The sequence below is a fragment of the Eulemur rufifrons genome, chromosome 30 (assembly GCF_041146395.1).
Source record: "Eulemur rufifrons isolate Redbay chromosome 30, OSU_ERuf_1, whole genome shotgun sequence".
Classification (NCBI taxonomy): Eukaryota; Metazoa; Chordata; class Mammalia; order Primates; family Lemuridae; genus Eulemur; species Eulemur rufifrons.
Genome location: NC_091012.1, coordinates 32,659,349 through 32,673,813, shown reverse-complemented (window position 1 = coordinate 32,673,813; position 14,465 = coordinate 32,659,349). Strand labels below are relative to the sequence as shown.

General features: G+C 38.3%; 1 protein-coding gene across 1 annotated transcript; it reads left to right on the top strand.

Annotated features, from left to right (window-relative positions):
• The first annotated feature begins 286 nt into the window (after positions 1-286).
• LDOC1 (LDOC1 regulator of NFKB signaling) lies at positions 287-1,732 on the top strand. The gene has a single exon (XM_069463317.1). The coding sequence runs from the start codon at positions 460-462 to the stop codon at positions 895-897; it is 438 nt and encodes a 145-aa protein (XP_069319418.1). The 5' UTR covers positions 287-459; the 3' UTR covers positions 898-1,732.
• The last annotated feature ends 12,733 nt before the right edge of the window (positions 1,733-14,465 follow it).

Sequence of the window (14,465 nt, the reverse complement as noted above, 5' to 3'; positions counted from 1 at the left end):
CCTTTTAGCTTGAGCATGTTTGCTCTCTCTGAGAAGGATCTCAGCGCTCGCTGAGTCCTCTGCTAAAACAGGCCACACATGGCGGCTCGGCCCTCCTTCCCAGTCTTTACTGGCCTGCCAGAACTACCAACCACCAGCTGCTCCGAGACCCTGAACGGCCAGTTCCTGGCCACGCCCTGCCTGGCTACGTCTCCGCAATCTCGCCCGCCCCATTCTGGCCACGCCCCCACGCTGTCCGGGCCTCTTCCCTGGCCACGCCCCTCCTGCACTGCGCCCGCGCACCCGCAGCCCGAAGGGCCTTGTCAGCTGAGCTTGCGCAGCAGCGCGACCCCGGCGCGCATCCCCCGCCCCTGGCCACCGCTCGCCACCGCGGACACGCACTTCCTGCAAGGCCTCCGTGCGCACTTTGGCCGAGCCAAGCCGAACCGAGCCGAGCCCTGCCCTTCCAAGCTGTTCGCAATGGTGGACGAGCTGGTTCTGCTGCTGCATGCGCTCCTGATGCGACACCGAGCCCTGACCATCGAGAACAGCCAGCTCATGGAACAGCTGCGGCTGCTGGTGTGCGAGAGGGCCAGCCTGCTGCGCCAGGTACGTCCGCCAAGCTGCCCGGTGCCCTTCCCTGAAACGTTTAATGGCGAGAGCTCCCGGCTCCCCGAGTTTATTGTGCAGACGGCGTCTTACATGCTTGTGAATGAGAACCGATTCTGCAACGACGCCATGAAGGTGGCCTTCCTAATCAGCCTTCTCACCGGGGAAGCCGAGGAGTGGGTGGTGCCCTACATCGAGATGGATAGCCCCATCCTAAGTGATTACCGGGCTTTTCTGGAGGAGATGAAACAGTGTTTTGGCTGGGATGACGACGAAGATGACGACGACTACGAGGAGGATGATTACTAGGCCCGAGCCCCTCGGGTCTTGTGGGGGGAGTGCTGCACGTCGCCACCTCCTCCGCCCATCCCCCCCCGCCACTCCAGGAGCTGTTGTGCTCTCCGTTGCCCTCGGGTCCTCTTTCCCTACCCCTGCCCTTCTGTTTTCTCCTTTATCCTCTCGTAGTGCTTGTCTTTGTTCCAGGAATAGCGCTCCAGTTAACTGCTGCTGGGGCTGGGGCTGGGGCTGTGGCTGAGGCTGAGGCCGGGACCTGGCTCAGAATCGCTCTGTCATCCACTCTGGCCAGCCCCAGGACCCCTCCCCTGCTAATCTGAACTGTGTCATGAACCCCAGCTGTTGGCCAGGCCCTTGTTACAAACTGGTCAGACCACCCACAGCACTGCTGCTGCCACCCGCTGACTGCCAGGCCTACATCTGCCCAGAGACCTGTGCTGCTGCTTCACCACCACTCACCACATCTCACTGAACAGACCACCACCTTTGGAGATAAGGACCAGCCTAGAAGGTGCCTGAGTTGGCTACACCTCTTCGGACATTGATATGGACGGCTCACCAATCCCTGAAAGGGCCAGTCTTTCAGCCTGGTTAGTTTTCTGCCTACTTCTAGGGTCATCCCCTGCCCCACCAGCTTGCTGCAGGGACCTGGTGTGCCTGGCAGCCAGATTGTTGACATTTCTTTTCGCCTATGCACAGGTTTTATACAGCTGTTGTTTTTCTTTCAAAATTGCAGCAGTCCCACAGATGTGTGCATTTGAACAAATAATACTAAAAACAAACAGGCACTCAGTCCAGCTCCTCAATATTATCTGGAAAAAGCATTGGCATTCTTTTCAATAAATATCAAGCACTACAAAAAAAAAAAAAAAAAAGAAATGGCTGTCTTTTAATGGTTAAGTGCTGTCATTGGCCTCTATCACTGTCACTCTGACTTCCATTATTCCCACTGTGATCAGGGAACCCAATCAATCCCAGTATTCCCCATAGTCATCGCTAGGCTACAGAGGACAACTACCTCAGGGCCTTGTAGGGTTTCTTGTGCTCCCCTCACTAAGGCATTTCTTAAAGTGCTGGTGAAGGGAATTTCTTCGGGGACCTCCAGGGTAGCATGGGTAAGGGGTGGCTGACCAGATGGCCCAGCATCCCACAGCAGGACACTTTTGAGAGTGAAAGGAAGCAGTATTAATTAGATTGTGACAACAGGCATAAACCGGGACACATATGATGTTCCTATTTTCCTGAGATTTTTGATTCTTTAGCACTGTGTCAGGGAAGTTCTGCCCATTAATTCGTATTACTTGTGGGCAGCTGTTTGAGTTCAGACTCCAAATAATCAACATAGTACATTGTTTTAATGTCACTTTCAAGTGCTCAAGCTAACCTTAAATCCTAGCTCCTGGGTGCGTGCACCCATAAAATTATAGCCTGATATTAAACATTTCACCCTCCTTGAACAGATATCCTTAGAATCTCCACCCATAAATATGCTCCAGATTCCTGCCTATGGAGATTAACAAGGTGCTTAGCAATCTCCTAAATTGGACCTTGTGCTGCTGTCTGGGCTATGCTGAAATCTATATGGGCATGGACATTTCACAGGCAGTGAAAGGGTACGGGTGGGTGCTGAGAAGAATCTGCCTACCTTTGTGATACCATTACCCCAGGTTAAGTCAGTGAAATGTTTAATGCAGAGAAGCTTGGTTGGGGGACTTGGGGGACTAGCTCTGGTAGGCAGGAGGGCTCAGGAGGATTTGAGGGGTTCAGCGTTCTCATTTATTATCTTCCCAGATGTCCTCATTGTACCATACCTGTGGCCAGCCTGACCTCCACCTCTAATTTAAATAATACATTTTCTTACTGTTTCAGGGCTTTTGAGGCAGAATATTTTATTTGTACTGGTAAGCCTCACAGTGGGGATTACATGAGATACTGGGCATCATATTAATTATCTCACCAATGTGGGTTAAATGAGATCATACCCATGTGGCATTTAGAATTATCCCTGCTAAATGGTGAGTACTCAGTAAGCATGGGCTGTCACTCCCAGGCCTGAGAATCAAAGTCTCAGGAAGCAGGTCTCTGGCTCTAAGCTTAGGTTTAGTAGGAAAAATGTCAGGGGCGAAGAGGAGCAAAGTAGGTTCAGGGAGAGTGGAAATGAGAACACACCAGGCAACATTTGCCCTTTGAAATCTGACATGAAGCCAGAAAGAAAGCTGTTTCACCTGGTGAACAGGAAAAGTCCAGGGCAGGAGCTATTCCTTGGGCCTAGGACAGTTGTTTCTGGAGGATGGGGTTGGGTGGGTATTATGACAAGGGAGGCTGAGACCTGGGTGGAAATGAAACGTGGGCCTCCTCATGGAGCTGCTCTCTCCAAACCTGAATATAAAGGTGATTCCTCATTATTTAGGATTCATTGATCACTTCCCCCAGTCTCCTTAGAAAACATACAAAGACCTTTGCAAGAGTAAGAGGTTACATTTGAAACATAGTAAGTGTGAGGCCAGAAAATACCACTTCCTAACTAGAAAAGCCTCGAACTGGGGATGGATGTGGAAAAGTGGTGAGCAAGAGCTGAAAGTTAGGTAAAGGACCCAGCACGGCCAAAAATCAGTCAGTCACTCCAAATTGATAATGGCCCAGGTATGCTGAGAGGAGCTAGAGATTTGCTGAGTGAAATGTGGTCCTGCCCTTGTGGGTTCCAATCTGCTGCTTTTATGGTGCCTTGAGACAGAACTGAGATGGTAACTAGTTACAAGGAAGGACCAGGAAACAAATCTTGGCTGTAGTTAAATCTGGGAGTGATCCTTCTGGGGTGGAAGTTGAGGACACATGAGTAGATGAGATCTACTTCCTACTACCAAGCCAAGTGAGCACCTGATCTGAGGGGGAAGGAAGGGGTCTCCACTCTGAGGATGCCATGCCAAAGTAGCATCTGAGCCACATCTGGGAGAGCTAGGCCAAGGAGCGTCAGTGATCTGAAATGTACATTTCCTAAGCATATATGAATGTGCACAGGAGCTTGCTGTGACTGTGTGTTGTGCTTATGTATGTGTGTTAGGTGATGTCCTTCACTCATTATGGAAGAACAGGTTATACTGTAAGCTTCTGCAGAGAAGGAAGGTGTGAGACTCTGGTTACTTTGGGGACAGATTCTGCAGTACAAGTACAGATATTGTCAGGGACTTTACCACCCAGGGAGGAATTCATGATAATGGCATAAGGCATTGCAAAAAGTAGATAAGCATGTCTAAAGATAAAATTGCCACTTAGATAGAAACTATTAAAAATAGGTAGAAATGCTAAAATAACAAATACGAACTTCAGACTCCTGAATTCTCATCTTAGGCATACTAGACTTGAAATGGTCACTGAAATTGTATTATCAATAAAATGAAATTACTCATATTAAAGGTCATAATCATTTAATCATATTAAATCTACCAATATATCTTTGGACTTTTCTATTCAATTGAATAGATAAGCACTGCCATCCATTAATTCTGTGTTACTCTGTTTTGGAGAATGGTATAGAAAGCTAGAAGTATATTACACACATTGCATATTTGATTATTTGTTCTGCTATTAAAACAGTGAAAACCCCAGAAATTTGGAAGTAGGCAAACTAGAGGGAGAAATCTTGTTGAAATTAGTGGAATATTTGCATTTTAAAAATGCACTTAAAAAAGTTTCTAGGTTCTTAAAGCAATTAAAACCAAGATAATAAAGCAGTGTCAATTTAAGGTCCTGAGAATGTTTTCCTCAATGGTTAGAGTGGGATAATTGTATGAAGAATGTTTATTATTTGAGTTGAAATATGGATTTTGTTAAAGTAGTGTTAACAGTGTCTGGTAGCAGTTTGCGTTACTGAGTAGGTCAAGTATATTCTCTACAGTCTTATCCCACTTAGTTCTAAAGGTAGATACAGTGGACAATTACCTGTTTGGTATCCTTTGACAGTACTAGTAACTCCCTACCTCCCTTAATAAAAATATGATCATCTACTTGCATTTTTTCCCTCCTGCCTAGAATACCTATTAGAATTTGTTCCTTTGTCTTCAGTGTTCTATTGTCTGGAGCAGTGGTCCCAAAACTTTTTGGCACCAGGGGGGGTTTCATGGAAAACAATTTTTCCACAGACGGTGGTGGTGGGGGATGGTTTTGGGATGATTCAAGTGCATTACAATTTATTGTGCAGTCAAACCTCTCTGCTAATGATAATCTGTATTTGCAGCTGCTCCCCAGTGCAAGCATCCCTACCCAGTCTCCACCTCAGGTCATCAGGCATTAGATTCTCATAAGGAGCACACAACCTAGATCCCTTGCATGAAGTTTACAGTAGGGCTCATGCCCCATGACAATCTAATGTCATCACTGATCTGACAGGAGGTGGAGTTTATGCGGTGATGCCAGCCATGAGGAGTGGTTGTAAATACAGGTGAAACTTTGCTAGCTCACCTGCAGCTCACCTCCTCCTAACAGACCACTCACAGACCAGTACTGGTTTATGGGTAGGAGGTTGGGGACTGCAGGTCTAGAGACGTTTTTCTTCTCCATCCTGGGACAGGTAATCGCTTCCTTGAAAGGATTATGAACATCATAGCGAGGTTTGTCAATGGACCAGAAGCCCTCCCCTGGATGAGTTGGGGGAGGAGTAGGGAGATGCTGCAAAGAATGTTTCAGAATAGCCAGATATAGCAACATTTGTGTACCTCCCTTTCTCCCTTCAGAGGTTAGTATCCATTTTAAGGTCAGTAACATTTATTTTTCTTGTGATTCTATTCACAACATTTACATACCTACTCTTCCCTCCCTAAATGACTAATGATTTCATCAGCAAATTTGCAATACTACAATTCTTATATGTTCATCAAAGTCCCTATGGAGTCAGTTTAATTGAATGGATCAGTCAGTTCAGAATCTGGTCAGCTCAAGTTACAAAACTGTCACACAGGGACAGTTTATGTGCTTTATTTTAATGCTTTAGTTTTAAAACATTTTATGTGCTTTATTTTAATGTTTTAGATTTAAAACAAATAATATCAATAAAAGAAAGCAAAGGGAATTATATTTCAATGGTAACTGAAATAATCATGATATTTCTGATTTATCTGTTGTTTAGACACAGATAATTACACTGCCATATAGGATTTTTAGAAACTGCTCATTTCAATGTACACAATAAAATTTTTAACATATACAAAAGTAGAATATTATAATGAACCCCCATAGACTCATCTCCCGGATTCAAACATTATGAACATTTTTGCTTCATCTATCCCTTTACTTTCTTATAATTTTTATGGAATGTTTTAAAACAAATCCCAGATATCACATTAATTCACCCTTCAACACATCCATATGTTTCTCTAACAGATAAGACTTTCAAAAACATAATCGACAATATCATCACACCTCCTAAAATTAACAATGCCTCCTTAATATTTAATACACAATCCATATTCAAATATCCCCAGTGTCTTAAAAATGTCTTTTTAATTGTTTGTTTGAATTAGATTCCCAAAAATGTCAGCACATTGCATTTGGTTTATATATCTCTTAAGCTTCCTTTAATTGATAACATTTCTTCCCACCCTTTTTATTTTCTGCAATTTATTCTTTGAGGAAACCAGGTCATTTGCCTATGGAATTTCCTGTATTCAGGATTTGCTTTATTCTTTTCATATCCTTGCCCAATTTTCTCTTGGGTTGTTAATATTTCTCTCTCAATATTTTAGAAGCTCTTTATTTACTGGGGATCTGTGATATATGTTGGAAATATTTATGCCCAATTTGTTATTAGCCTTTTGGTTTTCTTTATGATGTTTCAGGTTGTTGAGAAAATGTTTAGTATATTTCCATTTTTTTCTACTCTCTCTTCCCATCTCTGTTCTCCCCAATTTAATTGCTTATATTGTTTCTTAGTGTTTATATCTTTAAATAGAAACCTTTAAGATGCCTTTAAGATATGAATGATATATTTTGACTCTCGGCTGTGAATGGTGAGGAGCTCAACATATACATTAATACTCTCTCCCTATCAACTTTGTGATATCGTTTCTATGTTAGCATTCATAACATTTACATAATTTTCCTGTGCCTATAATCTTTACATTTGTTTTAATATATCAGATAAATGTATTAAATAATTACCATCCTGTCCAATTTTTCAATTTATCTGTTTATGTTAGCTAGCATTTTGTTGTTGTTATTCTTTTTAGTTGTTTCTTCAAGAAAAGAAAAAAAATGTCTGGGGATTTTATGCTCTGAGTTCTTGAAGGTGAATGACAATTTTGTTAGGCACAGAGTTTGTGGGTCCTACTTTCTTTGCTTTCATTGCTCCAGTGTATTTTGGCATTGAGTGTTATTTTGTAGAAATCTGAGATCATCCTAATATTTTTCACTCTTAAGTTGATAGTTTTACTTAATTCCCAGATAATTTTTCTTTATATTTGAATAGGATATATATCAGTGTTATTTGCTCTTTGTAATTTTTTCTGAAACCTGGTGTGACTTTAATGTGTAGATTCAAGGCTTGTTTAATTTATGCAAAGCTTTCCTTAATTATTTCTTTAAGTATACATAATAGATGCTAATACACACACACACACACACACACACACACACATATATGTTGACTCTCTTTACCTGACCTCCATATTTTAAATTTTGTTAGATTTTTAAAATGTTTTCTTCATTTCCACTTCATTCTGCTTATTTTCCTCAATCTTGTTCTCTATATCTTTTACATTGTTTTCAGCATTATCAGTCATTCTTTGCATTGCTTCCCATTTGACTTTCATTTCTGTGATAGTTTTCTTTTTCTTCTCCTTCTTTGCTGAGTACTTCCAGCTCACATTTGGCTTCTTTCTATTGGCTTCTGCATACTCCTGAATCTCATATCTCTGATTTGTTGTCTTGCTCATCTTGATTTCTTCATATTTAAAAAAAAAACTGATGACGATATGATAGGTGATGTCACATGATATGATGATGATATGATAGGTCACATCTGTTTCTTGGTTCTTTCTTGCTGTTCTTTTTCCTTTCCCTTTCCTTCTATGGCAGTGTTTCTGAGATCGTTTTAGGACGTTATCTACTTCCTAGTGATGCTATTCTCCCTCGGTAAGGATAGTTATAAGGCAGACTCTTTCAGTCCAGTACCAACAGCATTTTCTCTGGCAGAAAATGTGGTGGCTTGTACATTGCATACTTCCCATTTTCCAGAGATGAGACAGGTTTGACATAACCCCATTCCCCTTTTGTAACATTTCATGGGTCATTTCAATAGCACTCTCCTGTTTTCATTGTACCTGGATGATGTACCTAGATAATTTCTGATATTATCTTCAGAGGCAACATTCTGTGCTTTCTGTTCTTTCCCCTGCTACTTAATAGTTTTGATATCTAAATCACCTGAGATAGACTATGTTCCTGAGAAATATAGAGCTAACTTTTGAGAGGGATTGAATAAGATTCGGGTCTGGGAGTGAGAGACCCCGAAAGGTAAATAACAAAATATTAGTGGCTTATTGTACTTTTTTTTTTTTACTACAGCTGTGTGTGTGTTTGTATTTAAAAAATAATATCAATAATTTTACTATCAATTTTTGGAGTAACTTTTTATTGCCCTGTGTAGCAAGAATAAAACTGGGAGGATTTTAGTCATCTGTGGAGAAGAGGAGCTACATATGTAGGAGACTTGATAAATATGTATATGGACTAAACAAAGAATCTATGATTTATTAGAATAAAAAGTGGAGGAGGTAAAATTATCATCAGAAAACGGACCTTAAAAGAGAAAGAAAAGCATATATGGAAAAATTGGTTTGTTGTGAGCTGAGAATGGATTATTCCTTTCACAAAATTTGAGTTCAATAAGAATAGGTTGGTGATCAGAAAGGCTTTAATCTCTGTTCTGGCTTTGCCATATACGTGATTTCTGATTCTAAACTTCTGCACCTATGTCATGGGAATAATGGTATCTTGGGACTAATATAAGAAAAAATCTATCCAATGTCTTGTCCAGGTAGTCAGTAAATGTTAGCTCCATTCTTCTTTTCTTCAATGGATGTGATTTGGCAAAATAAGGATATAAGATTGACTGTGATGCTAGACTTGAGTGTCCTGGTAGAAAGATACTAATATTGGGAAATTTGAAATGTCACAGGAGAAAACCATGTCAACTTGTTCAAATAAACACAGTAATACCAGAAGGGAATTTACAAGAATGGATATTAGGAATTAATTAACATATGAAGAGCATTTGACACTTGTAACTCACTTTCATATTCATTTTTTTAAATTTGATATAACGTGTGGAAGTGGTATTTTTACTCACATTTTACAAATTGTGATTTTGAGACTCAGCGATGCTCAGGTGCTTGTCCATGATAGAAAATGTCAGAATCTGGGCCAGGAATTTCCACCACAAGTCCAATGCTCATTTAACAGTTTCATGTTGCCTTTGAAAATACCATGTGCAAGTTACTTATCTCCTTTTTGCCTGCATTTCCTCATTTTTAATCTGAAGTATTTTCATTAGCAGGCCAGTGCAGATCTTTCTTTTAACAACGTTGGAGCCCTTAGAATGAGTGTCTGGCACTGTCCCTCCAACTCTGTGATTCTGTGATTCCATCCTCATTTTTCACAAACACTGGTGTACTGATAAGAACCAGGATGAAATTTGAGGAAAAAAATGCTTGAATTAATTTTTTAAAAAAAATCTTTGTATTTAGATATAATTCAAGTACCATAAAATTCACCCTGTTATGTGTACGATTCAGTATTTTTAGTGCATTCACAATGCTGTGCAACCATCACCCCTATCTAATTCAAGAACATTTTCATCATACCAAAAAGAAACTCTGTACCCATTAGTTACTCCTCCTCATTGTTCCATCTCCTTTTCTCCCCTAATGTCTCCTTGTCTCTGAAAACTACTAATCTAATTTCTGTCTCTATGGATTTGCCTATTCTGGACATCTCATATAAAAAATCATGCAATACATGCTCTTTTGTGATTTACTTCCTTCACTTAGCATAATATTTTCAAGGTTCACCCATGTTGCAGCACACGTCAGTATATACTTCATTTCTTTTTGTGGCTAAATAATATTCCATTGTATGGATGTACCACTTATTGTTTATCCATTCATCAATGGATGGACATTTAGATTGTCTCTAATTTTTGGCTATTGTGAATACTGCTGCTGTGGCAATCCATGTATAAATTTTTGGTTCAAAACTTATTTTCAAGTCTCTCGGGTATATATCTAGGAATGGAATCACTAGGTCATATGTAATTCTGTGTTTATTTTTTTTTTTTTGAGGAACTTACAGATTGTTTTCTAAAGTAGCTGCACGATTTACATTCTTGCCAGTAATGTATGGATTTTCCAATTTCTCCACATTCTCAGCAGCTCCATTTATTGTCTGTGTTTTTGATTATAGTCATCATAGCTGGTGTGAAGTGGTTTATTATGATTTTGACTTGCATTTAACTAATGATTAATGATGGTGAGCATTTTTTCATGTGCTTATTGGCCATTTGTATATCTTTTGTTAGAGAAATGCCTAATATTTAAAATTAGACTGTTTTTTGTTGTTGAGTTATGTGAGTTCCTTATATATTCTGGATACTAGACCATTATTAGATATATGATTTACAAATATTTTCTCCCATTTGATGGCTTGACTATTCCCATTCCTGATAGTATCCTTTGATGCCCAAATGTGTTTAATTTTGATGTAGTCCAATTTATCTATTTTTTCTTTGGTTGTTTATGCTTTTGATGTCATATTTAAGAAACAATTACCTAACCCAGGGTCACACAAATCAACATCTATGTTTTCATAGTTTTTATGTTTTGCATCTGTGTTTTCATGGTTTTCTGAGTTTTACACTTTTAGCTCTTAAATGTAGGTCTTGTGATCTTGAATCTTTTGAGTTAATTTTCATATATGGTGTGAGGTAGTGGTTCAACTTCATTGTTTTGTATATGGATATCCAGTTGTCTCAGCACCATTTGTTGGAAATACTATTATTTTTCCATTGAAGTGTCTTGGCACTCTTATTGAAAATCAATTGATCATAGATATATAGAATTATTGCTGGAATCTCAATTGTGTTCCATCGATCTATATGTTTATTTTTATGCCAGTATCAAACTGTCTCGATTACGGTAACATTGTAGTAAGTTTTGAAATTGAGGAGTGTGAGTCCTCCAAATTTATTCTTCTTTCAAGATTGTTTTGGCTATTCAGGGTCCCTTGCATTTTCATGTGACTCTTAGGATCAGATTGTAATTTTTTTCAAAAGATACATCTGAGATTTGATTGGGATTGCATTGAATCTATAGATCAATTTGGATAATATTGCCGTCTAAATAATATCAAATCTTCCAATTGGAGAACATGGCATATCTTTCCATTTACTTTAGGTCTTGTATAATTTTTTTCAATGGAGTTTTGTTGATTTTATTATATGTCTTCCATTTATTTTGTTAAATTTATTCCCAAGTATTTTATTCTTTTTTATATTATTTTAAGTGGAATTTTTAAAATTTTATTTTCAAATTATTCATTGTGCATAGAAATACAATTGATTTTCTTTTTCAATTTGAATATTTTATTTGAGAAAATTCAAATTTTAGAAAATGTAAGGGTCTTCTCTAGGTTTCCCTCCAGGTATAAAGTTTAATGATTTTAGAGTTGCATATGATGAAAGACATTAACAAAATCTATAGGGAACTAAGGTTAAGACATTCTATGACACAAATATATGAAATGTTTTCTTTAAACATTCTTTCCAGTAAGGTAGGACGGGGTCATGATAAGAACAGAGACAGGCCTGTGTCCAAACTCCAGGTTTCTTCATCTCTCTAAACTTCAACTTTACATAGAATAGGAATTGGCACATACTAGTTATTCAACAAATATTTGCAGAATAAGCTTTGCTTTCCTCATCTGAAAATAGGGCTAATAATATCCACCTTGTATGATTGGTGGGAAGAGTAAATGGAGATAATGTCTGTAAAGCATTAAGCACAGTGCCTGCCACATGAAGCATTCAATAAATGAAACTAGTTATTGTTATCATCTTCAGAAAGGGAGTATCCCTGCATACATAATGTAATTCAAATATCTCACTCTTGAAAGTTATCTCTTTCCATTTTATTTTTTATTTCAGCTCATTATGGGGGCACAAAAGTTCAGGTTATATATATTGCCCATGCCCCCCCATCCCCCCGAGTCTGAGCTTCAAGCGTGTCGGGAAAAATAAGCACCACATGTACTCACCAACAAACTGGTTTCCCTGATCATCACCTAAGTGCACATTTGGGAATAACACCAAATGGGTATTGGACAGAGGTGGGGGCTGGGGGAAGGGATGGGTGTATAACTACTTGATAAGTGCGATGCGCACTGTCTGGGGAATGGACACGCTTGAAGTTCTGACTGGGAGGGATAGGGGTGGGGGGAGGGGATGGGTGAATACCTACAATTGATTTTGGTTTATTGATCTTGTACCCTACAACCTTGTTGAACTTGTTTATTAGCTCTAGTGGTTTTTGTGGATTGCTTAGGATTTTCTATGTACAAGATTATGTCTACAAATACAGATAGTTTTACTTCTTCCTTTCCAATCTGAACTCCTTTTATTTCTTTCTCTGAACTAATTTCTCTAGCTAGAACCTCCAGCACAATGTTGAATAGAAGTGTCACAAGCAGACATCCTTTTCCTGTTCTTGATCTTAGAGGGAAAGCATTCAGTCTTTCACCATTAAGTAGGAGGTAAGCTGTGGGATTTTTACAGATGCTCTTTATCAGTTGAGGAAATTCCCTTCTACTAGTTTCTCGAGTGTTTTATTAAAAAGGATATTGGATTTTGTCAAATGCTGTTTCTGCATCTATTGAGATGATCATGTAGTTTCTGCTGTTTTATTCTATTAATATGGGATTATTTCATGGAATTTCAAATGTTGACACAATTTTGACTTCCTAGAATAAATCATACTTGTTCATATTGTATAATACTTTTTATATGTTGCTAAATTTGGTTTGATACTATTTTGTTGAGGACTTTTGTCTATATTCATAAGGAATAATGGTATGTAATTTTTTTCTTGTGAAATCTTTGGTTTTGGAATAAGGGTAATGCTACCCTCCTGGAATGAGTTGGGAAGCTTTCCACACACATGGATTTGCACCTGCTTTTTCCACTTAACTATAAATTTTTAAGTAACTGTGTCAATTCATAGATACCTTCCACGTTTTTGTGCAGCTTCATAATACTGTGGGTTTGTCATAGTTATTAAAAATTCTCTTATGAGTGGGAAATATTTTATTATTACAAAATAAGTTTCATGCATATTTTGTTTTATATTTGTGGAGATACACATTTGCAATAAGTTTTAGAAGATTTGCTTGATAAAAGGGTAGGTGCATATATAGTTTTCAGATATTTCTAAATTCTTCCCAATGTGTTTTTGCCATTCATACCCACCAGAAATGGATGAGACTATCTATTTTCTCATAGCATTACCAGGATAAGTGCTATTTTGGTTTTTTGACTATCTGATAGATTTTTTAAAATGGTGTCTCAGTGTAGTTTGAATTGGCATTTCTCTTATTGTGAGTGAAATATTTTTCATATGTTGAGGGCCATTTATGTTTCTTTTTCCATGAATTATCTGTTCATGCCTTTTGACCATTTATCTTGTTTTTTTTTGTCTCATTATTCAAAAGCTCTTTATGTACTAGGGAAATTAGTATTTAGTCTATGATATAAGTTGCATAGATTTTCTCCCAGTTTGTGATTTGTCTTTTACCCTTTTATGGTGTTTATTTTTTTACAGTGCAAAAGTTTGTCATTCCTATGTAGATAGTTCTTTTAGTGTTTTCCTTTATTGCTTCTAGATTTTGAGTTATTGTTAGAAGACTTTCCCCACATCCAGATTGTAAAGGAATACTCTAAATTTTTTTTGGTACTTCTGTGGTTTCAGTTTTTTAACATTGACATCTATGTTCTATTTGGATTTTATTGCAGTGTATAGCATGAAGTAAGAATTCAGTTTAATTTTTTACCCCAAAGGACTGTAGAGGTATCCCATGCCCTTTGTTAAACATTCATTTTTTTCTCACCAATATGATATGATTATCACATACTAAATTTCAGTAAGTCCTTGTATCTATTTGTGGACTTTCTACTCACTTAAATTAGTCTGTTGGCCTTATTCATTTGCTATTACCACAGTATATAAGGAAACTTTAGAGTATGTTTTGATATCTGGTAGCATTATTTCTCCTTTTATTGCTCTTCTTTTTCAGGGTTCTTGTATGTTTCTCTTTCCATATGAATTTTAGAATCCACATGTCTACCTTGAGAAAAAAAATACCATTTGTTGAGAGAGCACTATTTAGATATTAATTTGAGGAAAATTGACATCTTTATGAAGTTGAGTTATTCTATCCAAGAGCAAGAAATACCTTCTTAATTGTCCACATTTACTTTGAGCCTTTCAGGAATATTGTAATGTTTTCTTACATAGCTTTTGAATACTGTATTCCTCAGTATCTTC

Coding starts and splice junctions, on each gene's coding strand:
- LDOC1 (XM_069463317.1), top strand. CDS start 460: ATGGTGGACGAGCTGGTTCTGCTGCTGCATGCGCTCCTGATGCGACAC.